The sequence below is a fragment of the Siphateles boraxobius genome, unplaced genomic scaffold (assembly GCF_051911475.1).
Source record: "Siphateles boraxobius isolate OS27281-9 unplaced genomic scaffold, OSU_SipBor_1 86, whole genome shotgun sequence".
Lineage (NCBI taxonomy): Eukaryota > Metazoa > Chordata > Actinopteri > Cypriniformes > Leuciscidae > Siphateles > Siphateles boraxobius.
Window position 1 is genome coordinate 1,260,783 of NW_027509215.1, and position 27,239 is coordinate 1,288,021.

The 27,239-nt window shown below is 37.7% G+C and overlaps 1 protein-coding gene across 3 annotated transcripts in view; it reads right to left on the reverse strand.

The window, feature by feature from the left end:
* LOC143731137 (single-stranded DNA-binding protein 2) overlaps positions 1-27,022 on the reverse strand; it is a 77,389-nt gene extending 50,367 nt beyond the window's left edge. The window contains exons 1-4 of one of the 3 annotated variants that reach the window (XM_077221796.1): positions 26,793-27,022; positions 9,247-9,319; positions 5,413-5,474; positions 1,128-1,212 (exon numbers count right to left, since the gene is read on the reverse strand). In XM_077221796.1, the coding sequence (XP_077077911.1) occupies positions 1,128-1,212; positions 5,413-5,474; positions 9,247-9,319; positions 26,793-26,848 (276 nt within the window). In that variant the 5' untranslated portion in view covers positions 26,849-27,022. The remainder of the gene's footprint in view (positions 1-1,127; positions 1,213-5,412; positions 5,475-9,246; positions 9,320-26,792) is intronic. The other 2 variants (XM_077221797.1, XM_077221798.1) reach the window with 2 other exon arrangements.
* Between the last annotated feature and the right edge of the window lie 217 nt (positions 27,023-27,239).

Below are 27,239 nucleotides of genomic sequence, written 5' to 3' on the forward strand. Positions count from 1 at the left end.
GCTACTTCAGCAGATGTTAGAACATAAGTCTTGTAGAACTGACTTCTGTAAGCAAAAACAACACTAGAAAATTTGGTATATTTAAAAGTAATTGTATCACATTAGTGACAAGATTATGAATCAGCCAATATTTTTTAATTTCTAGACTATTAGCTTTAGCCAATAACCTGATTAACAGAAATGACAGTTCAAACCTCCGACAGCTTTCTCAATGGACAATATACAATTTCAAAAAATATATATTCAGTGAATTTAAAAAAAACATTGTGTAACAAATATTCGTTTGTATCATTAAACTGAATTCATGTACTATCCATTTAATACAGGCCATAAGCTGCATTTAACCCAATAAATTCCTCTAATTTAGTTTGTTTGAGACTCTTTATGTAAGACTTAGACAATTGTCACTTACATTAAAAATGCATTGCAACACAGACTCAGCAAACCTTATATGACCTTAATTTTAACAAACATATGCATTCACCAAACATTTACAGTCAACTTGTTCTGAGCCGTCCATCTATCTTTCTCGCTGACTCGCACCCGCGGGCGTCCCGACAACAACAACTGACATTTCATTATGCCTTTCACTGTTACTGAAATATTACATCTGTGAATGCAGAGCATTCAGTATGTTAATCAGATTACATGTCTGTCTGTGCAAATTAAAGAAGCCGCACAATTCTGTGTTCCCAGGGATGCTGTACGGCTGCTTTATGAAGGCCAATGCCGGAAAAATAAACGGAAATAAACATCCCATACTTGTCTTCCTCTAACACACAATTACATACCGTGAGCATTTTTAAAAAGGACAACCAGGGAGAAACATGATATGGAGCAAAACACTCATGTACACACAACGCATCTAATACACACTTATTCACGCTAAACCCTCTATTCAGCTCACTTAACCTTTGTGCTTATGGAGCGCTTGCATCATGTGACGCTTTGGTAAGCAAATCTGCCATGTGTCATTCACTAAACACCATCACATCAATAAACATGAACAACAGATTGAGGCTAAGACCCAACCCCAGCGCACCTTGCCATTGGACGAGAGGTTGAGGCTCGGCTCTGCCCACGGCACCTAGAAGACTAAAAGACTGTCAAGTTTGCCTGTCACTCACATAGTCGTGGAAGGCCTTGGCCTCGCTGGAGTGCTCACAGGTCTCACGGCGGTCTGGAGCGGCACAGTACAAATCCCAGAATACACTGCAACAAGAAACAGGAGAGATCAAGACCGTTAAAATACAACATATATGAAGTCAAACCGGTTGAAATACATAAGCATCATACCACATATAAGCAGCCAATACATTTCTTTGACTTCATTTGAGCTTTATTAATGATTAGGAAAGCCAGCATGGTAAAAAAGTCCAGTCAAACTTGCGTTGCATTCATGAGATTTGAACACTTTTATCGCTCCCACCTGTTTGGCAAAAACAGCAGGTTACAAATCAATTAAGCCAGGGATTTCCTCAATTAAGAGCCTTTGGGTCCTGCAGGGCTGTTTGGAGGGTGAACAAGGTTTGCGTCCAAATGGTATTTTAATTACTGCACTGAAACTAAGTACCTGTTTAACTGGCCCAAATTAGATCACGCCAGGTCTTCAGATATCGATTTAATGGATAACCTATAAAATCTCCTGTAAGGAAAGGCCAGCGGCACTAAGGCTAACCATTGCCACACGACACGAGCCTGCTGTTGCTCTCACCAAGAAAGACTAAATAAACTGTTTATAAAGTATATAGCATCTCAAGTATATCCAGTATTTATCATATATATATATATATATATATATATATATATATATATATATATATATATATATATATATATATATAAATAATTTTGTCTGATATGTGTGTATATATATACACACACACATATCAGACAAAACTATTTTTCATTTTTATACTATTTGACCTGTATTGGGAAACCTGTTGATATAATTTGCCTTTGTGCTGATGCAGAAAACTATCTGCTTTTTTCCTGCAAATATTTACCAGGATAAAGAACATTCCTGAACACTTGTAGAGCAAGTGAAAGAGTTACACAGGAAAAGGAGAGAGAGAGGAAGAGAGAGAGAGAGAGAGAGAGAGAGAGAGAGAGAGAGAGAGAGAGAGAGAGAGAGAGAGAGAGAGAGAGAGAGAGAGAGAGAGAGAGAGAGAGAGAGAGAGAGAGAGAGAGAGAGAGAGAGAGAGAGAGAGAGAGAGAGAGAGAGAGAGAGAATAAAAATGAGGGACCCTTTGTATGTGGGGGTGGGGAACATTAATGGGAAGAGGAAACTAGAAACAGACATGGAAAGAGAGAGGGGAAAAATGGAGGGAGAAAAAGAGAGGGATAGGAAGTGAGAAAGAAATAGGTGGGGGGAAAACCTCTCATGTTCCAGATAAATGGCTGGATATAACATTTCAACAAACATATTTTTACATATATTATTATACAAAATCTCTAAATTACAAAAAAAGTCAATGTTCTCTCCAAAAACAACATGCAAACTAATGGGCTATACAAAACAAATATAAAGGTTAATGTATGCTATACATTATGCTAAAGCTATAAATATAAATGGTTAAATCATTTTTAAAAAACTGAATAATTAAACACGCATGTGTCAGGTTTATTTGAAATTTAAAGTGACTAGCTTGCTGTTAAAAGATGGTTCTGTGAAATGTAACCATTTACTGGACTCTGAAATTATAACAATCACAGATAATATGCGTTTAGGAAAATCTTCTTCACCATTTAAAACAGCTGAAGCATTCTATTTCTGCAATGGCCACATGAAACGATATGCATTTGACAGTTGAATTTTCAGCATCATAACTCCAATCTTCAGTGTAACATGATCCTTCAGAAATCATTCTAATATGCTGATTAGGTGCTCAAGAAACATTTATAATCATTATTGAATGTCGAAAATGGTTGTGCTGCTTAATATTTTTTGTGAAAACAACAAAATAAATGTCACATTTGATCAATTTAATGCATCTTGGCTGAATAAAAGTAATAATTTCTTCTTTTTTTTTTTTTTAACTCACTGACTCAAAACTTTTGAACGGTACTGTAATTTTCTTTTGGGAAAATGGTAGGCCCTTAAAATCAAAGAACCTGTGTAGTAAAGTTTAATGGCTGACTTGTATACATGGTCTAACCCCACAAGCAGGTTTGCCTGACTGACGTCATGGCACTTCCCTGCGAGCCAAACAATGCAATTACAATGAGTCGGGCTTTACGCGTGCCTCTGATGCTAATTGGAGGGAACTACATTCTCATTTTAATAGATTCTCTTAAACACTAAGCTCTTCTCTGGGGGCAATTAAGCAAATCCTAAGGGTGAAGACAGTACGAGACAAAAGCTGGAGTAATACGACCACATCCATACGTATATAGACTTTACAGTAAGGAGCTCTTTTGCATGTGTATGACTAGGAGTACAGTGGTGTTTCATTTGCATTTGAGAAACAAGATAATCCCGACCCTCGGACAGTCGCTGACCTCAGGTACCGGAACATCCGCAAGACTTACGGTTAATAACAGAATCATGGCAAATGGGAAATCCTCGCCGACTGAACACGAGCAATATGAGAGATGCAATTATGGGGAAGTTGGCGAGCCATCACAAAGAGTTGCAATGCGCTAACGCACAGGAGGTGAGGTTTAACAACTCGAGTTCCTTCCTCAAATCTGCACTTATCTGCCTTTATCCTATACGACTACTACCGACCGGTGAGCTGTTTTGACCCCGTGGCCCCCCACTGGCCCTCAGTTTGTCACTGACCACCCCCAATGGAGGAGAATATAGCCAAATTGGGGCCAGCGGGGGATTCAGACACTTCCCCACAAAGGAGAATGGTATGCAAAGAGTTAATCTGTGTTTGGGGTCTTTAACAGGAACAAAGGACAGCAGCAGAGACAAAGGTTGATGGAAGGGGTTTAGAGGAGGGATGGGACACGTCTTTGCCCCACCATCTGGGCCTTTTGTCTGAAGGAGCGGTGTGGGAGAGCCAGACCCGGGCAGACGTGCCCTCCATAAAGGCTGCCTGACCTAATAATACATCCACTGCCATGGGTCAAACCGCAGCAGGTTAAACATACAGTTCGACGGCGGGTGTCACAGCCAACCTTAAGCCTAGATTAGTATAAATCAATACAGAGAAAGTGAATACAAACAATATTGAAGTTGCTCTTGTAACAGATATACTTTCTCTTTTTAGTGGGGTTGCTTTTGAGTTAACAGTGAGGACATTTTTTCACATTTGTCGGTTAACCAGGTCAGGGTTCAAGGATAAGGATTTTTTTTCTGCTTGCTCGGATGGGCCAATAGTTCAGATTTTAACTTGCCCTGTCCACATTACTGTTTTAGTAATAAGCACTACTAAATATGGTTGAATGAGCTGTGATTTCGTAGCTTAACGCAAAATGTGTGTGTTCAGCAAGTACTGAAGAAAAAAAAAACTTACAAAACAACTTGACAGTGCATTGATAATAAAAGAAAATTATCTGTCACAAACAGCAAAAAAAAAGTCTATGAATTTAGATGTATCATTTAAAATTGATTTAAAAATATTTTTTTACAATATTATTTATTCTTTAATATTTATTTTTAAATTATTTGAAAAATAAAAAAATATAATAATAATTTGTATTTATATATATATTAATATATATATTTTTTAAAATTCACATGTTTTTCTTGCATAAAATTTTTATAAAAACAAAATGTGCAAAAGTAGTTGTGAATACAGATCTTATAACCACACAGGAATCTCCAAGACAGCAATAAGTTCATAAACACTTTTGCTGAATAACAATAACATACATTGCAAAACATTACTGTTTGCTTTGTAATTTACAACACATTCTTACTGACGCTACAAAGCTTAACACGAGTCATTCTTGCAATTTCGACAAAATCTCATGTGTCAACCAGCTAGATAATTGTACCTAGCTGACGAGTTTAAAAAGTTGATAGGCAGAATCCTCCATCCTTGCTGTTAAGCAGGTGTAATGTAATACAGTTACAAGCTATAAATCCTAGCTCTGAGTTTTTGCTTAAACCAGCCATAACGAGAGGCGCATGACAAGACATTTGAGGTTTGGTCAAACTAACTCTAAGTAACAGTAATAGTGATGCTTGTCTAAGTAAGCACTACTAAATATGGTTGAATGAGCTGTGATTTCGTAGCTTAACGCAAAATGTGTGCGTTTAGCAAGTACTGAGAAAGAAAAAAAAGAAAAAGAAAAAAAAGTACAAGAAAAAAAAAGTACAAAACAACTTTACAGTGCATTGATAATAAAAGAAAATCATCTGTCCATTTCGAAATACTCATTTATTCGCACTAGATTGCACACAGACATATAGACAGCTCTTCAAGCTAAAAAAAAAAAAAAACATATGGGACTTACCACCACCATGAATGGAGGAATCCAGGAGGCTCCCCTAGCGTAATGTTCTTCTCCCATCGGATCTACAACAGGCAGTGAGAGGAAAGAAAGGAGAAAGAGAGTGGTTTTGAGATTGTAGATAATATGCGAAACATTTTCCTGTCAGACGTTCTGCAGACTGGTCCCTGACCCAATCCACATCCCATATATCATCCTGCTTTTTTACACCGCAGCATTACACTGTTCCTCACTCCATCCTTCTATGGCAGTGGAGCTCCAAATATTATAGGCAGAGAGGAGCAATATATCAGATGTTTCTGATAGGACATGAGTTGAAGTGAATTTGGTCTGGGCAATTTCATATTTTTTTGGACTAATACAACAGAATTATGGTCAATGCATATCACCCTCACATTGTTTCAAACCATGACTTTCTCTCTTCTGTGGAACACAAAAGAAGGTATTTTGAACAATGTTTTTTTGTCCATACAAATGAAAGTCAATGGGGTACAATGTTGTTTTGGACCCGAATGACTTTCGTTATACGGACAAAAATAGTTCTTCAAAATAATCTTTCGTGGTCTGCAGAAGTAAGAAAGTCACACAGTTCATAACAAGTAAATGATGAAAAAATACATATTTTGGTAGAACTACAGTATGCCTATAACAACATACAAAATGTATAATAACTAAAGTCAGCATTCACAATGCAAACATAATTGTGATCAATACTAACTGGCTTCCACCATGACTGATTAATTAAGACACTCTCAACTCAGAAAGTCAGAGCTCATAGAAAATCCAGAGATTCACAACTGGTAGTTACAATGTTGATGCCCTTCACATGCCCAAATACGACTACTGCTACATGACTTGAAGGCAACGTCATTACTCAGCTTTATCCTGGTCAATCAACCATTGTGGAGACCTACAGCAGACTTTAGCCTTCTAGAGCCATGACCCTAAAAATTAATCATGGCTTCTGTTTTTCCAACGCTTCATTTAGTCCTTGGGGCTCACTTTCACTCTCCATCCTTTCTGCTTGTGTGGAAATGACCAGGGCGCCTCTCATTAAGGCCATAATCTCAGTGTATTTTAGAAACGTTCCTCTTTGTAAAAGGTGAGTAGAGGGGCCTGAACTGACCATGGAAAGTGTGAGGAAAGAATTAGCCTATTATAACAATTATATATGGATGATTAAACAGGAAACTGTTGCGAGAAGAAATATATTCTAAGAGGATAGAGAGGATAGGTTTGTTCACTGCAGCTGAAAGTGGATTACCGAAGCAGGTCTGAAGGTTAAGAACACATTATCAGTCAATTTCACCTCGTCGAGCTGCCAAACGGCACGATAAACATCTGACCAACTTGTGGTGCTTTTGAGAAGTGCTGGAGAAACAGGGAAACAATGCCTCAACGCAGCAGAGATGCCGCCAAGTCAACAGGGTGGAAAAAAAACAGCCTGGGGTAACAGAGCAATGGGTGGAAATGGCTGTTCACAAATACACTGCAACTAAAATTCCTGCCGGTCGGCGTAACATAAACAGCTATCACCAGATAATTAATAATGGTAATTAATAATTTTGCACATGGTTGGTGCACACATACTGGTTCATAGATTCTGGGAGAGTTGAAATATGGGGAAAAGCAAACAACTATGTGAATATGTTGTGTGTTAGATATTTACTTACACAAAAAAAATCTAAAGTTGTCATTTAAATGTGGATGAACAAATTTCCTGAAAAATGTTACTGTGGCAGTACAGCGCAGACTCAAAACATCCTGAACAGTTCAAATGAAACAAGTGGATTCAATTTAGATTTTATAGCATTACAGAAAAGAACAAGCTTGATAGAAAACATGCTTTTGTAAGTGATGCCAAATAACCACATTAGAAAAGAAATGTACATTGCAATGCTTGACACATTGCAAAATATAAATATATATTGCTTATTGTATGCATTTACACACAGCATTTATATTATAATAACACAAGTATACATAATAATATACACTCCAACAAATATTTATATTCTAAGCTTTTATTTGTTTTTACCACAAGTGATCGGTCAGGAAATTAGCCAAATTTAAGCAAATGCACTACTTAAAAAGATATTGAATTGAATTGCTGTCTCAAAAAAAACAAAGGCAAAATGAAGGTTTTGGCAGAATATTTTGTGGGGAGCCTTTTTATCTGCAGGTATTGGTTTGGTTATCTGTGAAAAGTCATTTAATGCTTTGGATTACAGGAGAATATTGCAGAATGGCTTGCTTCCCACAAATGAAAAGTTGTTATCTAAAAGGGAATGATCAGATGTTATTTTTCAACAAGACAATGCTCCTAACCAAATTGCATAGAACGCAAAGAAGTGGCTTCAGAACAAGTCCATCAGGCTCATGTTTAGTCCGGGTTCTAACCCTAAAGTGAATATTTGGTCTCACGTTAAACTCAAACGAACTGTGAGCCTTTTTTCAATTACTTTATAAATTAAAAATACAATTTAAAATATAAAAATGTTTACGTCCGTGGGTTTTGCAAATATTTAACCAATGACAAGTATTAAAAAGTGCTTGTGACCGAATCTCTTAACTCCATTGCCGCCTCAAACTGTCAGTCAAACCTCATAGCTCCGCCCCATCTCTATCCTAAATGAAGTGCCACAAGCAGTTTGGAGTGTCCCTGCTTATTTACGGTGCAAGGGTAAATAAAGAATTGGTTCTTTGAATAAGTACAGTGATTTCTTTACTCAAGAAACACTAATAAATATATACATAAAAGGGTGATCTTTTATGCATTTGAGGTACGGAGAAGAGCATCTTGGATTTGACCTTGAGTAACAGCCAAAATAGCCTGTGTATAGCTCTTCACTATAATGGGATATTTTGGCCAAATGACAAAAAAAAAAAAACGACAACAGAAAAACAGGGAAAAAAACGAGCCGCCACATAGCTACAGCTACAATAATCTTCATAACTGATGAAAACGTAATGTGATGGACTGACTGCCTCAGATGCAGCCGTTCTAATGACGAAAAATCACGACATTCACAACTTCATTTGAGCATGATTTTGGTAAAGTGTTAATAATTTAATGACACATGCAAGTACATGATCACATATAAAGCCACAATATCAAATTTGACATCACTGTGTTAAATTGTTTTTTTGTTTTTTTTAAATGCTGTAAAAAGCTGTCTGCAAGTTGGGGAAGGTGATTCAGTCCATAGTTACTTTATCTACAGTATTTGTGCAGTATTCGTGCAATTTGTATTTGTGCAATTCTTGCTAATTTTCCTATTTTTGTGATTAAAATGGTTACAGGGTAACTAAACCCCTGGTCAGAGCTTGACTCCACCCACTGGCAAAATCCAAAAGTGCTGGAAAAGTGGGCAGAGCCCGGTGTAGGGGGGGCGTGCACCTGAGACGCATCTCTCTGTAGGGCGAAGGCGTGGTATTAGCTGGTACCCTCTGACGTCAGAGGGTACCACAACTTCCAATAGGAAAATTCAACTGCAGTAGCCACCGTTCAACCTGAAGGGCAGACCTCAGACGTTTTTAGACCATATATTGTAGAATTAAAGCACTTTAAACCCAAATGTCAAAAAATGTACTCGAAACAATGAACAGCATTTATGAAGCTCCATTCTTACTGATCATTAACTAAAAAAGTTGTTTTAGTGCTTAGTTACTCTTTAAGACAAAAGTACCCTTTAGTTACCCTTTGTCTCTGTGTGTGTGTGTGTGTGTGTGTGTGTGTGTGTGTGTGTGTGTGTGTGTGTGTGTGTGTGTGTGTGTGTGTGTGTGTGTGTGTGTGTGTGTGTGTGTGTGTGTGTGTGTGTGTAAATAGATTCTTACCTCGGAAAGGAAGGTCTGTGCTGATTTCTGGGCCCCAACATGCAACAAGTACTCGTACACGTATAAAGCTAATCTAGAAGAGAACAAGAAAAAAAACAGTCGTTATATTCATGGTATAACAGACTTCACTGAGAAGAAATGTTAAATCTAAATAAACTTATTTCATGAACAATATCAAAACAAATATAGTACATAAAGACTATTTTACATCAAGTTTTATGTTAGCAAGTTGCTAATGTACATATTTTATGAAAATCAACTACAAGTAAAGTTCCCAGTGCATATCACTCACTATTTGTGTTGCTGTCAATGTAGAGTGTCCAATAAAGGTTCCATAAAGTTTAGCATGCTGCCTTAGGGGCCATTCACGCAGACAGAACGCGTTTTGCGGTTAAAAATGTGAGACGCAGTGCAGTGGAACAAAACAAAACAAAACAGCAAGTTCTTCTAATTTGAGAGCAGCATTTTCAGAACACTTTTTCATGCATGAGACACTACAAAAAACACAAGACACAAGTGAACACATTGGTCAAACACATCCGCCTAGTGCATGTTTACATAGAAAAACAATGGAAAGGCAGCGCAGTGGATTGGAAAAACACGCTCTGTGTATACATCCCCTTAGAATGTAGCTGCTTATGTAGGCCACTCGCTAGGTTTTAGAACATAGCTCGACTTTTAGAACACAGCTAACCTAACTTGCTGTCACTCTAGTTTGGATGCTGTTTAAAATCAGTGGATACAGACATGTCTGTCCACATGTACACACAAAACACCCATCAACCACAGCGGCCACGCGGCCGCTCTCCACAGCCCGTTTACTCTGTGAAAAGAAGGAGAGATCAGCCAAAGCAAGCATGGCTGGAGTTGTCACAGTAATCAGACAGCACCATCGCGGTTCTTGTGTTTTTGTCATTTTCTGTATCCATTATGTCTGTTGTTTAGCCGCTTGGGCTAGCAATTACCCAGCTCCCAATGTACCGCAGGGCTGAAACATACCATCCCTCTTGCTCCTATCCTTTCCTTTTCTCTTCCATCAGCCATGAGAGAAAAGAGAAAATAGCTCTGCAAAGCTCTCCTGGCAAAATTACATCGAGAGACGGGCACAATTTGGTAGAAACACGGTTTTCATCTGGATGCGGCACATTTGGGTCAAAAACACTTATTTCTACCATGGGTAAGGTGATGATGGCATACACAACAGAGTGGCTATTCCATGTGGACGTGTTCATGTCCAAATCTGACTTTTCAAAACAGAGATAACATATTTGCTTATTTTAAGTAAAATTAAGCACTGCTTAAACAGAAAAGATAACTTAAAGGTATAGTTCACCCAAAAAATAAAGATTCTGCCATCATTTACTCACACTCATGTTCCATTTTTAATACAATGAAAATCAATGGGGTCCACTGTGTTTTGGACCCCATTGGCTTTCATTGTATGAATAAGAGCTGAAACATTCCTAAAAATATCTTCTTTCATGTTCAACAGAAGAAAAAGCCATACTGGTTTGTGAATGATTAACATGATGACAGAATTAAAAAATTTACTAAACCATTTTTCAACCTTTTCCACTTATAGATACAGTGAGACTAAGAAAAGGGAAATGGGAAACAGAAAACGTTGAATTTGAATTTGTCTCAAACACATGAACACCACGGCTCAATGTTTTGGAGCATGTATGCTAACCGTTAAACCAATATTTAAGAAAGTAGCAGTCTTGTTATAAACTTTTAAAAAACTATTTAAAAAATGTAATTAAAATATCACATGGAAAACCTAAACTAAATGAAAATTAGAAACATTACCTTGGCAACTAAAGTAAGTTTAAGTTGAAACAAAAAAAAAGACTAACTGGGAATTAATTAAAACTAAAACTTATAATTTTACATTATAAAATTACTAAAATGAAACGGCTGAAAATGAATAATACAAAAATAAAAACAAACAATAAATGTTAATAAAAACTATAATAGTATATACATAATACAAAAATAACACTGATCTGATGGAGCATTATCTCTAACTAACACACATACTCCAACACAGTCGGCAGAAGCGTGTATTTGTGTGGGAGCAGGAAGCTTTCCCAGGCATCAGCGAGGAGGTGAATGAGTCAGTGGAAGGAGGCATCCAGGGTGGCAGGCTCATAAATAGCTGAGGAGAGCTCCCTCTGATCAGCCAGTCAATGACTGTGATAAAGTTGGATATGAAAGACAGGGAGGAGATCCAGCGCTCCATTACAGCACAAACACTGGCGCACTGGCGCAGGAGCGTGACCAGAATGACAATGCCTCCTACCCAGAGATAGTGGTAGGGGGGAAGTCAACGACGACCATAAAACTGTGGATGAGAGCGGGAGGTTCAAACAAAGTCCATCTAAAGGTTCTATTGCCACAAAGGATCTACTACGTAATAAGAAAGTCAGCTATATATATCTACATGTAAGGTTTTAAAAGTAAGCAACACTTTTCAGTTCATGTGACAGGCAAAACAAACTGAAGTAGGTGTGGGAGATATGGCAAAAAAATCATATCACAGTTTTTCATATCACATCTTATCAAGATTCTTTTTCATGTTGCTTTTGAAGACTATTTTGCAAGATACTGAGCATTAGAGACTAACTAAATTCCCTTAAAAAAATACAGCTCTTTGAAGAAAGACTGTAGTCTCGTGATACACTACAGTACACATTCTATCAGTAGAAGTTCTGGTGCCCCGTCCCAACATACTGTACAACGCCATGTACTGCATACAAATCATATTTGGCAATGCTAGGTTTACGCTCACGTGACATTGCAGTACTTTGCCATCAAGAAAGTTTATTATTTGCATGCGTTTTAAAGCCTTGCCAGGTAAAGTTTTTAATTTTCACGCTGTTCTGACATAAGCTTTCTGAGCACGTTCACCCGAAGTACACGCACTAGTGTACTTTAGTAAAGGCTGTCACACAGCGCGTGAGTACTGAACAATGTTTTCTTTCACATTTTATTGTGTTTAAACCGTCAAATAGACACAAGGTTTACATAAACACGTAGTTTATGTTGACAGTTCAGATGCGTCAGTAGTATGTTGGATCCGTGCATTCGGTCTTAAAGTGACATCATCCTAATATTCCTGTCAAAATACAAAGACGCACTCACTGCTCTTGACTAAATAACTTCAGTAGCTTGAGTGTAGGGCTGGACAATAATTCAATATCAATATATATCGCGATATTTTTTTTCGATAACGGTGATATGATTTTTAAACACATTTTCGATATACAGCATTTGTCACTGACTGACGTTAGGCGCGCAGCCGTCAGAAAGAGCAGAACACAATTGGCTACTTTCTTGATGACGTTCACCACAGACTCAGCAGCCAGTGCTCAGCACTAGTAGGCTGATCTCCAAAGCGACAAGTTTCAGCTACAGAATGAGCGCCCCTGACCGCAATACAAATGTGACTTAACGGGCTTCCACAAGTGAGGAGAAAGCAGACGAAATAGTTGATAAGAGAGGAAAGACTAATTCAGTGGTATAAATTCAGTGGTGTTCCAGTAGTATGTTCCTGCACAACCGCAGTTTCAGGACCCTAGTTTTCTGTTACAGTGCCACCTATCGAACTGGATCAGCAAAAACACTCATCATTTAACCCCTTTCGTGGCAAAGATCACAGACGGCCCCAGATTATTGTTCAACATTTATTATTTGTTTAAACATCACACTCTTATTTGATCTGGACAAACTGAGCATCATTAGAAATATTTAAAACTCCAGCTTCGATAGTTGACCACTGTTTATGATAAAACTGGTTTGCAGTGACATTAATTTCTTAATTTATGACACTAGTGCAAAATTATTATTCTGTAACGTTCGTTATTTTGAATAGAAATCATCACTTATATATGCGATTATGCGATCTGAAGCTCAAACAGGGAACACAGTGAGATATGCCTATGGATCTATCTCTCGTCTTCCTGATTTGCGTCAGTTCTCTGCGCTCTCTTATTTGTTATAGAGCTGTCAATCATCTCACGTGGTTGAACGTGACAATAACCCTGCACTTCTGCATGACGCGCTGTTGTGTACACTTCCTCATTCTGACCTCCGTGATAACAAAGCTAAGACACATCTCTTCACCTGAAACAAGAAGCTAATAAATGCACGATTTCGAGTATATGTGGTTTGTGTGTGATTTTCGATATTTTCATATGAATAAAGAATGTTTACAGTATTGCTAAGCAAGCTGTAGCCATTAGCTGCATATAAAATGCTATATAACATATTTCAACATCTTTTTTTTTTTACTTAAAACCATTTTAAACCGCGACCGGAACATGATACAAATACTCGGTAGTGGTTTAAAGTGAGCTTTAAGTAAAAGTGTAATATTAATATTTTAAATTGTGTCATGTAGCGTGATGCTACTTGCTCTAATCCACCTGCTGTAGGAGCTTTTCTATTCCATAATCTTCTTTGTGAATAAATATATATATATATATATATATATATATATATATATATATATATATATTATTTTTTTCTATCAAGACTTATAGTTAAGTAATACCCACCGGAATACCCTTCTCGGTGTTTCGGCTGAGATCTCAAAACTTCAGGTTCAGGCGCGCTGCAAAATGAGACGGAGAGTGGTGCCTACTAGCAGCGGGAACACATCAAACCTGTTCCACCCGATAGAAGCACCACAAACAACACTTTAACCGGCACCAACAAACGAGACTTTTTTTGCGTTAATTTGGAGAATGTGGGGATCAGTGGCGCCACCAGGGGGTGGCCAGGGGTGGCCGTGGCCACCCCTGGCCGACTCCTGGCCACCCCACTGGCCACCCCAATGGCCAGTATAAATTTTAGTAGCATCAGTTATGCATTTCATAAATAATTCAAAAATATTCTTTAGTAAAAGAAGACGGGAAATTATGTGTCGTGCCGTGCTTTTTAAGTGCCAAATGGTTACAGTATACTGTTACAGCAGCTTTTTGATGTGTCTTTGCCAAGTTTTGACAAGCAGGGATGCAAACAGCGCGCTTTTCGGCGCCTCCCGCTTTTTTCACAAGTCATCTGAAGTCATTCAATAGCTTAATGTGAGGGACAGAAGTCTATTTACATCATTAAAGTATACGGAAACTCGTTTTCCCTCCTCTGCGGCTGTCAATCATTCTCCATTCATATTCAAACAGCGCGCGCGCCTCTTGGATGCACGGTAAAACTCTCTCCAATATGATATATTCACATTATAATGCATGATCTGTAGATAAAAGGCTGTAGATTTGCATAAAATGACTTTATTTTGTTGGAGTTTGTTGCTGTTTTGAAACGACTCACTACCGTGTGCTTGCTAGATCACACACATCACAAGCACTATGAATCGGCATCAAACGCACAATAACTGGAATTTAAAACTGTGAAACAAAGGAACAAATCGCACTAGGATTTGTGCGCTCGACATTTCTTCGCTTTGTGACGTGAACTTTTAAATGCGCACTTATGTAGCGCAGCGCTGCACACTGTGACTCTTTGAGCACATCATTCTGCACCCGCGAATCCCGCGATGCGCATACACGCTGTGTGCGCTCTGTTTTTCATGTTATCATGGGTTTGCGCAGTGAAATATTAATGAAGCCAATATATTTTGTTATACCTAGCCTGCTCAATACATGTAAAATAAGCATAATTTAATTGTATATTATTTCTTTGTAGTGTAGGCTATATATGCACTTCTGAATTCTTGACATTAATATATAAATATACAATTGTGAAATGTATGATTGCCTGATTGAATTTTATAAGAGAACTAATAGTAATTTGTTTTTATTAACATATTTAGATTTTATAAAATTACTGTGCAGATTTTTTCAAGAATTACTTTTTGCTGCTGATTTATACACTCATTAAGTTTATTAAAAATTCATAATACATTTATGTAATATTTAAAGGTGTTAACTGTAATCTTACATTGCAAAATAATAACTTAAAAAGGATTAAATTCATCACAATTATGTAATCTGGAAATTTGCCGCGGGCGAGGGCCCTTATATAAATCATATCTATATAATCTATATCATTATATATAATATAATATATATTAGTAGGGCCCTACTAATATCATTAGTAACATTAAATATAACACAATAAACCAAAGTATATCAGTAGGAGTTTCCTTAAGTCTTTCTGATAGTTTTCTACAGGCCGGTTTACTACAACAGTAGAATAAAATTCTGAAATTATGGTTTATAGTTTTGGTGTGCCACCCCAAGATTTTAAGTGGCCCCATCTGGCCACCCCTATGAAAAATTTCTGGAGCCGCCACTGGTGGGGATGCTGAGTGACCTCAGAATGACCAATACATATGATTTTAATATCCAAGAAACCGAAACTTCACGCAGTGATTGACAGGGCAGGAGGGGTGGACGTGATCGGCTCGGAATGTATTTTCAATTTGCACATTGAATTTTGCTACATTCATTGCGGGACATTTAATAAAAATGCAATCGCAAGAGTCTAACTGTGAGTGTAAATGCAATTAAGATAACATTTAACAAAAATAACATTTAAATGATCATTTTGCTATAGTTTTTGCTTGAAAATAAATGTTAAGCTACTATGCCAGCCGCAGCTGGAACCAGCTTCCAGAAGAGATCAGATGTGCTCCTACAGTAGTCACATTCAAATCCAGACTCAAAACACATCTGTTTAACTGTGCATTTACTGAATGAGCACTGTGCAACTGTTCGTCCGACTGTTTGTACTGTATTTTATTTTATGTTTTAATTATTCTGATTTCATTTGATTATTTCTGTATTTTATCTTTTATTCTAAACTGTTTTAATTATTCTGATTTCTTTTGATTATTTTAATTTCTTCTATGTAAAGCACTTTGAATTACCATTGTGTATGAAATGTGCTATATAAATAAACTTGCCTTGCCTTGCCTTGCCTAAACATATCTAATCATATCTGTAATACATTTTAATTTTGCAACTTATAAAGCGTTAAAATATGTATTCAATTTACATATTAAAATTAGTTTATGAAATGGCAAATGTAAATTAGATTATTGAATTTTAATTTTGCACCAAACGTTGCATAAATGTAATGACAAATGTAAATTTAAAAACAGAAATGCATTGCCATTTTACATATTGCATTGTCATTTTGCATATTACATTTCAAATTGAATATTGCTACCCAAATGCTTTCATAGTCTTGTAGCAGGTATTGAGAAGAGAATATTATTGTTATGATGGGTTATTTCATTGGTTCATGTAGCTTGTTATGGTGCAGTACCAAAAGACTCCAGCAAGTTTCATAGACTTGGCCAATTCATTTTTCAAAAGATTGTCGGTACAGACATCTGTTGTGGGCGTTCTTGGCAGTTTGTCTGAGGCTTTTATATTGTTCATATCGATATCGGAATTATATCGTATCGACCGAAATTAAGAAATATATCGTGATATAAAATTTGGCCATATCATCCAGCCCTACTTCAGTGTTAATCAGTTTAATTCACAGAGTGAAGTTTTATTTTTGCATTTGTTGACTCAATTTCTTACTTGAATGCTACAGTAAATACACCAACTGTATGGCTTAAAAAATGTATGCACTGTGTCTGTGTATTTCATTTGTATCTTATATTGTATTTTTCCTAATATTTGTCATTTGCATCTTTGTTCTTATGTTTAATAACAAAGATAAAATAATAATATTTTGGCATTACCAGTTGGGCTAAATTTTCTTTTTTGTTTTGTTACCTAGTAAGGTTAAAAATAGGTAAATTAGTTTGACTGTACTGTTTAGTGACTAGTAAAATAGTCAAACCAACATGAAAAAGAATCGTGATAAGATCATGGATCGTGACCCTCGTGATATGATGGGGGGGGGGGGGGTATTCGAAAAAAATTGTGGCATAATTATTTATTTAGCTATATTCATTGAAATCCATTTCATTGTATATTCATTGAAATGAATATACATTTCAATGCCTTGTCTTAAATTGAACAGCACCCATGAGACTCATTGAAGCTCCGCTAAAGATCTTAGTCAGGAAAAATGCCATATTTAATTTTACCTGAATGAAAACAAGGCTGTTAAGGGCAGGCCGTTTTAGATGTACAGTCTAGCTATACAATAGCGTCACATAACTACGGATATATTTGCAATGTAAACAAAGTACGCAACAGTGTGTTCAATTAAACATACAGCACATCGGTCCCTCATAGACATTTGTATATAATTAAACATGGCATCTACTCTAAAGACCTTTGCTTTATGTACTAGTGATGCACCAATCATTTTTCATGTCCGATTTCGTTTTTTGTTTTTCTTTTACAAGCAAATTGGCCAGTTCTGATAAGGGTTGCCAATTTTTTTTTCTTTAAGCAAATGTATTTGTTGTTTATTTGCTCTATAACAGGCAAACTGGATAAAATGATTCTGCATAAGACACCTGCACAAAACAAAAACAGCAGACGGACTGAATGAAAATGCAAATTCACTCTCTGACAGTAGGTGGTGCTTATGGAAAAGCAGCAGTTTCTTTGTTTGGGTACCGCTGCTGTACACAAAGCAGCGCGTATAAACACTGCTTTATACAGAAGTAAGAGGAAAAGAAAATCCCATCAAAACTTTTCTGAAGATAGTCAGTTACCTTCATTATATTCGTATAAACCTTCACCCCCAACTCATTGTTTTTATTTTTTCTTCCAATAAATTCGAGAGTCGCAAACAGTGAGCTAGCTGTGCCTGCACAATATTTGCTCTGCTGGCACATCTGTGTTCCCTTCTTTGTGTCCATCTTCGATGTGTCCCGTCTCTGGCCTGTGTTAACATACAGACTTTGTAAAATGTTCATACAAATGACATTTTGGGAAATTATTGAAAGTCCAAAATAGAGATCAGTCAAAATAAGACTATAATCCATTTGTGTGTGTTAGGAGCAAAAAGCATTCGGTTCCGATTTATGGACGTTCGACCAGTTCATCTCTACAACGTAACCTCTGTAAGAATAAACAAAAACATGTCAGATATAATTCTACCATGGCATTTCCTCTGTAGAAGTGCATTAAATCAAAATTAACACATAATGTGACTCAAATGAACCTAAAGTGCAAGAAAACACATAGACCTCTGAAAATAGATATGCGTCAAATCCAGATATTTATTGGCTATGAAATAAACGGCAAGAGTCTCAAAATTTAGGGCAAAACACTGGAATTATTTTGTTTTCTGGAGTAAGTAAAAACCACCATTACATGTCTCTGACTGACTTACTGCAATGAGCAATTTAGTCAAGACAACTGTTCCACTTTGAAATGTGTTACTCACTTTGCTCACTACCTCTCTAACCATAAGCAAGAGTTTAGGAAAGCCAAAGGGGTTCGACCTCTGGGCTTGAAGAAAACATTTAGCAGCTGCCATCTGCTGAAGTATAAGGGAGCGCGAGATGATCTGGATTAAACTGTGGAATCCCAGGAGTGGGCTGATAAAAATTTCATGGAAGAGAGGCCCATGTGATCTGGTTGAAGGAGGGTACTGTGAGCTTTGGTACAGGGTACCAGCACCTGGCCCTGATGCATTATTGAACACCATTCATTCAATTGCTCCTTCAAGGAGAGTTGTCAGGAACATTGAGTGCAAGAGCCAAGAACAGGACCTCTGGATTCCGAAGGACCGAGCAATTTAAGACATCACAGAGGGATGGGAACAGGGAATTACAGCTGATGGGACGCATTCCTGAGGAGCGGGCAAGAAGAAGCGTCTGGCCTTGCTGAGAGAGCAGACACTGCAAGCAATGCTGGGATGCAGCCAAAATAAATTAGATCAAGTTCATTAGATAAGTTAATCACAGCAATTTCCGCCCGCCAACAAGTACATTCTTACCAACAACCTTAATACAGATCTATGTTTTATATTGATACAAAAGTCGTATTTCAAAATTAGAATACATTTTTTGTAGATTATGCTTAAGTTAATTATCAAAATCAAGAAAACCTTTATAATACAACAAGAAAAGGCAGATTTTTACATTTTCAAGAAATGCAAATGATGCATGCACCAGCAAAACACGTTCCCACAATGCAAGTTGTTGTGAATGGTTTTCAGGACGTTGCAATGCAGTTGTTAGGGTGTTATGAGTGTTTTTAACACGTTGCAATCAAGCGGCAACATTCTAATCTGAAAAATGAAGCCTACCCGGAAGTGCGAAAAATTGCGATACATCGAAAATCCGCTAGGGGCAGGTCCCAAAAGGGAGCAAATGTCCATAGACCCCCATGATAAAATGTCCGTTTTCACAGCATAAATTCATGTTTTTATAGGTTGATCCCATGGACTTTTATTGTATTTTTCAATAGGTTCCGAGTGCCTGACAACTGTGAGGGGGGAGAATTTTTTTCTAACTCGTTAGTTTAGATCGTATTTAGATATAAAATGTATGACAAATAAGGGCGTGGTTAACTTTGATTGACAGCGTGATTGACAGCTGATAACGGGCTGTGCCGATAGGAATTCCTGAAATTTGACGTCTCTGCCATGATCTGACACAACACATCATACCACCTCTGTATCCTTTCTGAAAAGATTTTCCAAGATGGCGCCCATACCCCCCATAAACGGCCTCAAAACCGTTCTTCAGAAGTCTATGGGTTACTTCACAGACGCTTTGTCCATATTTTTTACAGTCTATGGTTGCAATGCGGTTTCTAAGACGTTCTGAAGGATTTTGGCATGTTGCAATGTGGATGCAAAGATGATGTTTTTTCAACAAAAAAAGTATGCATCTATGCTGTTGCCCGGATGTTATGGGTTGTTGTCTGGGCCTTTTTTTGTAGTTAAGTTAAAAGGATGCTTCATCCAAAAATGACAATTCTTTCATCATTGTGTTTATATCTTTCTTTTTTTCTTTTGCAGAATGCAGAATGAATTTCACATTATTCATTTTCATTGTATGGAGATCAAAAATGATCTATGAATTATTTATAAAATAAAACACTTTATAAAATGTTTTAAAAAATTAATAAAACATCTTTTTTGTTTTAGGGAACAAAGTAATGCAGGTTTGTGGTAGGGTTGTGCCGATGGACGATATCGTCGTCCATTGTGATGGCTGACCGACATCACGATGGTGAGCCACTATCGTGATGCCACGCCCCCCACCCTGTCAGACCGGCCCAGTCTCACGACAGTTCGTGTTCGTCTGTACACAAGTGGTTGGGGACCTGGCTCGCGAGCCACACCTGGTCTCTCACCCTTTACCAACAAACGATAAAAAAAATTAAGACGTGCTTGTTCAGTGCTGTTCGCGAGAGTCACGAGTCACCACAGCAATCAACTAACCGCCTACGTTTCTGTGGTAACCTAACAGTTACAGCTCCTGCACTCTGCACTGGGATTCAAGCAGCTGCTGCTTATTTAAGGTGATGGCGAAAATAATTTTAGAACAGCAGCGAAAATGTAAAAGTAGGCTATATAAACTTTAAAGGATAATTCCGGTATTTAACAGTTTGAGTCTATTTTGTAGTTTGTTTTGAATGAACTAGAGTGGTGGACTTAGAAATTTTGACAATGGGTCCTGTCTCGACTTTTTGACTATTTTAGGATCGCCTCTGACCGCTTCAGAGTGGATGTCTATGGGCATGCTCAAACATGTCCTTAAAACAACCCTTAACGTTCATTTACAAAACTGTGCAACTCACCGAGTGGTTAGTGGTGTTCGTTGATGTTCCAAAACAAGTAGCGTAGCGAAATACAGTTTCTGTCGTGTTTTATTTGCCATTTTTTAAAATCACATTGATGTCTGCTGAAGGACTCAGTGCTCGTTGATATTACTGCGCTACCGGAAACGGAAAGGGGTCTGTTTACATTTGATTGTAGTCTTTTCGCTCGGTTCTCCGTCTCTCAGAAGGCTAGCGTGAGCAGAGCAACTGTGCTCCCGGAGTAGCGAAATAAACAAACAAAAAATCCTTACATCTAAAATGGATTATTCGACTGTGACTTTTTTTACGGTGCCTAGACACCGTCCAGCGTCCTTGTTGTCGCCATCAAGTGGTCGGGAGTGTGCTTACGCTTCAGATTCAAATATCGAGCGGAAGTTTATACGCGGTTGTGAGGTATCTGAAAAATAGTTCCACTATAGCAAATAACACGGATTGAAAGCATACATTGCGCCGATATATTTGTTTTTAATTATCAACGAACACCACTAACCACTCGGTGAGTTGCACAGTTTTGAAAACGAACGTTAAGGGTTGTTTTAAGGACATGTTTGAGCCTGCCCATAGACATCCACTCTGAAGCGGTCAGAGGGGATCCTAAAATAGTCAAAAAGTCGAGACAGGACCCATCGTCAACATTTCTAAGTCCACCACTCTAGTTCATCCAAAACAAACTACAAAATAGACTCAAAGTGTTAAATACCGGAATTATCCTTTAATATATCCTTTTATTGAAACGGGTGCTTTGCTGTTCAAAGAGACATTTCGAAACATTTCACCCGCTGGCCGCAGGTACTTTGACTTTTGCCGCAGAGACCTTTAATTTATGTATAAATGTGTTGTATTGTTGATAATCCGCGCAGATTTCAGTTGATTCCGTTTAAAGTTATTAATAATAAAACATGAATGAATGAGAAAGAAAAGAGCAGGATGTGCTTTATATTGAAAAGAAATATTAAAAGCGCGATAAGTCGCAAAAGAGAACTGAATTTTACTGATAGGATGCTGTGCGCACGCTCCGAGCGCAACACGCGAGCATAGTAGGCTATGATGGACGATATCATCGTCCATCGCAATGTTTTGCTGGAAACATCGCCAACTGCCAATTTAGGAGACATCGCCCAACCCTAGTTTGTGGATGAATAAATGATAACAGTTTTATTGTTGGTTGACCTATGCCTTGATGTGCATGGGATTTTTTTCATTGTTACATGAGATCAACCAGGTGAAAATATAAATATTATTTATAAATACTAGGACGTTTTCACACCTGACTCATTTGGAGTATTTATTTCGGAACCTGGTCCGTTTTCTCCCTTAGTTTAGTCATCACACCAATAGCAATCCAGACCAAAACAATCGCCTGAATGAGGTGGTCTCGGCCCAATTGAAAACAAACTCTGGAGCGGTTCGGTTGAGGTGAGAAAGAAATCCGACCCAATGGACCAACGAACCAAGTGGTATCATAATTCATAATGGGAAATGGGTTATATAAAAAGCAGCGCGTCTGATTCTGTGAGTGAGCACATTAGTTACCGCAGTTGAAAACCAAATAGCGTGTCCTAATCTTAAAATGTTGTGTATTGCTCTTCTTCGTGCATTGCAAGAATGCTGTCCCGAAGAAGCCTTGATTCCGAAGAAGCTCGAACTGCATTATAAATTAGGCCTAATATATGATTTTTTTTTTGTATTATAGCCTAATTTTTGTCATTTTTATTTTTACCAGTTTAGAACTTTTCATGTTTCTTGCCTTTTTAAAATGATTCATGGAGCGAACTTGTCAGTCCATCTTAAGGAAACTCTGACCAATAAGAGGAAAGTTTTACTCACATGTGACTTGCATAAACACATTTTGGGACGTTTTGAAATGTTCCCTTGTGAAAGCGAACTGAACAAAGAAGAAAATACTACATTGTAACAAAAAAGTCCCTGTTTCAGAACAAAGCAAATGATCTACAGATCTGAAAACTCCCTACATCACTTTGAAATGAAAAAGTCCACCTTTGCTCAACGAGGCACATCATTTGACGTTTGAACTGGTTTAAGAAAAGTTAGGCCTATGTGCTGAAGTTTATGAGTAATCTTCATTTGAAATGTATAAGCAATAGTAGTAATAGTAATACTTGCCTTAGCTGGTAGGTACTGCTAAAAAAGAAATATATTCTATTTTATACTTACACACCGTTCAAACATATGGCTTCACATGCCAGGCTCTCACATATTCAAATGGCTGAGAGCAGGTGTTAATGTATGCAAACCTGATCAGCAAAATCTAAATGGTACACTCTCTCCAGAGGAGCACAGGACATATAAAGAAGCATATTATGGCGATGGGGTGGTAGAGACCTTGTCACTGGCTGGGGCCTCAGGAGCCTGCGACATGCCGTCTTAAAGCTCAGCCTCCCTGTTCAAAAGCCCGAAAAGAGGTCTGCTAGAGGGAATGCCCAGGGGGACAACCCGTGAGTCTCTCAGCCCCTTCCCCTTTTGTTCTCCCTCTGGGAGAAAGTCTTGCCAAACGGAGGTGTTCAGAAGAGCTAACTCCAGTGATGTTGGAGTAGTTCAGTATAGGTGGGTTTGTTTTGAGCCGAGTGAGGTAAAAAGAGCTGATGTTACGGTACTGCTGGAACATAAGGTCTTTCTGTAAAATAGCCTCACGCATGACTCCCTGTAGCGCTGTGTGGAGTCTCGAGCGCACTGGGAAGTGGGAACATTAAACACAGGTCAGACTGCTTGGCCTAAAATATAATGCAGGTGCGAAATAGTAATATCATAGTCCTTTTCCCCCTTCCTTAAGACAAGGAAAAAGGGCAATTAAAGAATAGTTCACCCAAAAATGAAAATTACCCCATGATTTACTCACCCTCAAGCCATCCTAGGCGTATTCTTCTTTCAGACGAATCGATTAAATAAAAATAAAAAATTGCCTCTTTCAAGCTTTATAGTGGTAGTGAATGGACGATATGATTTCGTCCAAGGCCAAAAAAAGTGCCCCCATCCTTCATAAAAGTACTTCACATGGCTCTGTACTATGAAATACTCGGAAGGCTTGAGGGTGAGTAAATCATGGGGTACATTTTAGGGTGAACTATCCCTTTAAGTTGTCTCAAATCAAATAGGAGCATGTTGGATGTCAGTAACATCAAGCGCCATGTGTTTTGACTCTTGTGATCAGACATCATGAAAACTGAGTTTGACTGTGTTATTATTCTTTTGAATTTTCTATTCATCAAAATTATCCTGAAATAAATTAATCATGTTTCCACAAAAACATTAAGCACCAAGCAGCACAACTGATTCCAACATTGATAATAATAAGAAATGTTTCCCATGAGCACAAAATCAACATATTAGAATAATTTCTGAAGGATGGTATCATGATCATGACTGAAGACTGGAGTAATGATGCTGAAAATTCAACTTTGTCATCACATGACACAGTTTGTATCAACTAGCTAAATGTTGAGAACAAGAGACTTTTAAAAAACATTCAAACATTCTTACTGACCCAAAATGATTTTCTAATGAAAACTGAAATATTTACCACCCGCCTGCAACAAAAAAAACAACATAAAAATGCTACTCGGTAGCAGTAACACTGGACAGCATTTAACACAGTTCAGCATTTTTAAATGATACTAATACTAGTGCATTCACTTTGGCAGCCCTAAAAAAATAAATAAAACTAATATAAAAACGGAATAACCTGAAAACAGAAAAGTCTAACATTAGAATTAAAAAAAAAGAAATCTAAACCACCATGGACTAGTTTCGTGGTACAATTATTTTGGAGCTTGACAGACTATTCATTATGCAACTGTATGGAAAACAGGTCTTGGAAATGATTTAAAATGTCTCATTGTGCATTCCACATACAAAATTACCAGCATAACAGTTTTGAATGACATGAGGAAAAATAAATAACTTTTAAGGTAAAAGTAACGTACATTTAAATGGGTTCGATCAGGGAAGTGACATTTTTCATTAGACATGAACCAAGGTGAGGACAAATCAGCTTAAGACAGCTCCAAAAGAAAATCTCTAAATGTATTGCCAGAGATGAACGGGTCCCCACGTTCTGCTCTCATCACAACAGAGCCCACACGGAGTCCTCACATCAAAGAAATCTGCCAAATGTATGCCTTGAGCACACCTGACATCTCGCCTGAGGCTCTCTGATAAAACCGTCTTTAAACATGAATGAATCACACATAACCGTCCTACAAAGGCACTGTTAGAAAATCATGTTTTCAACCCTCCTATCAATTATTCACTCAGCACAGACGTGCGAGACAAGAGAAAGGGGTGAAAATGACAAGTTCCTAAAAAGTTTTCTGACGAAAAACCAAAGCACAGCATTCTTGCATCAAAACTGCCAAACTGAGAACCCATCTGCTCCTTTGGCCAGAGAAGGTGCACTTTCGATGGATCCATTCTATAGTGTTTTAATGCTCTGCCAAAAGTTGTAATTTAAACTTTTTTACTAAGTAAAGAAACTCTCGACCACTGAGAATACAAACTGCACAATAAATATGAGTTTAGCAGGAATTACGTTTGCTAAGGTGAATCATTCATTCAAGCCATTTCTAGACGTGCAAAAGGCATTAACATCCAAGATACCACTTAACTAAAACAAAGCATCTCATAATTTTGAGCGTTCACCATTATTGCAACCTGAATAAGAGGTTTAAACAGAACAACTGAAGCTGATCACAGGTGCAGACCCAAGCAGCTAGTCAAAAATTACAAACTAGAGAACAACATATACTAGCCATATGGACACTTATCAGCCATCACTGAATTATGATGCTGAACTAAAAGCAACTTTTGGACAACCTTACAAACCAGTAAAGGATTGACTGCCACATGATTGTTCTGCATTAGATATAGCCGAGATATAAGACTGTAATCTTTAAATGAGGTTCCCGCAGTTTTTAAATTTACACTGACTTTTCCACGACCTCTTAAGCCATAATTACCAGATTAGGGTTTTTAAAAGTCATTTCATAGAGAGAGTGGTTTTAAATGCATAATCTATTTACTCCACAAAGACCAATATCTAGCGGATTAAACATTGCAGAACTTTGAAAAACAATAAACATCCATAAAGAAATATCTGACTTTGTGTGGAAGTCATACTTTTAAAGTCTCCTAAGATTTTCAAGTTTTAAATGATTGTGGCGAACCATGTTTAAACTACATTGTACATATAATAAGATATACAAAAAATCATTACTTGGATGTCTTTGTACACAATGAAGGCCCTAGCTTATATATTTAAGACAACAAACAAAGTCGCCAGCACACAATCAATTTAAGAAAACAGACAATGTATGACAACTTAAAGTGGAGGTATGATCATCAATGAATAACACAGTAATGAGTACCTCTGTGTGTTTTGAACTAATTAAAAACTATGTCACAAACATGCTCATCAAATCAAACTATTTCATTACACTAGTTTGTACAGCTGCTCGTTCACTGTCTTGGTCTGTGGGATTTCTGTATGTCTCGTGCACAAGAAGCATCAGAGCATCTACATCATGCATTCATTTAATCGAAACCTCCACAAACTCTGCATCTGCATGGTACACATCTTCCAATAAAATCTACTACCTGAATGCATTACAAAGTAACGTTAAAGCGAGTGCGAGCAGCACGCATAAACAAAAACATATCAAAACAGCTAAACGAACACTGAATATCCTGCAAATAAACTACTTTGTAAAGTGTCGCTGGTAACGTTAGCCGTCCTCGTGCAATACAGCGCAGACATCAGAGAACGTGCAGGTTTTTACTCTATAACGTTATGTGACAACGCACAAATTCACTTACTTCTCTCTGGCTTGACTATCGGATGGAACGACAGCTCCTTTCCCTTTGGCGTACATGGTGGACTCTGTTTGAAGACTTTTAACCTACTCAACACCTGTCAAAGGAAGCGGCCAGGAAAACGGTCTATCTCCATAGCTACCCGCTTAGTGTTTTCCTCCCTTTTCGTACATCTCCAGCATTGGCCACAAATCAGGCACAGTTTCTACTGGGGGAACTTGAAACAGTCTACTGGTGGATTTTTTTTTTCAATCGCTGTTCCAGGATTATGCTCACCCTCCCCTGCTGTGGAGAAAAGGAGGGGCTTCTTAAAGGGGAAGGCACGCTGTATTCGTCGGATTGTTGTACTCTCCAGACCTGTGTAAATCAAGTTACAAACTTAACTGAAAACTAAAATATGTAACAAGCAGAGCACTATTACTAGATAATACAATTTGCATTCTCAATAAA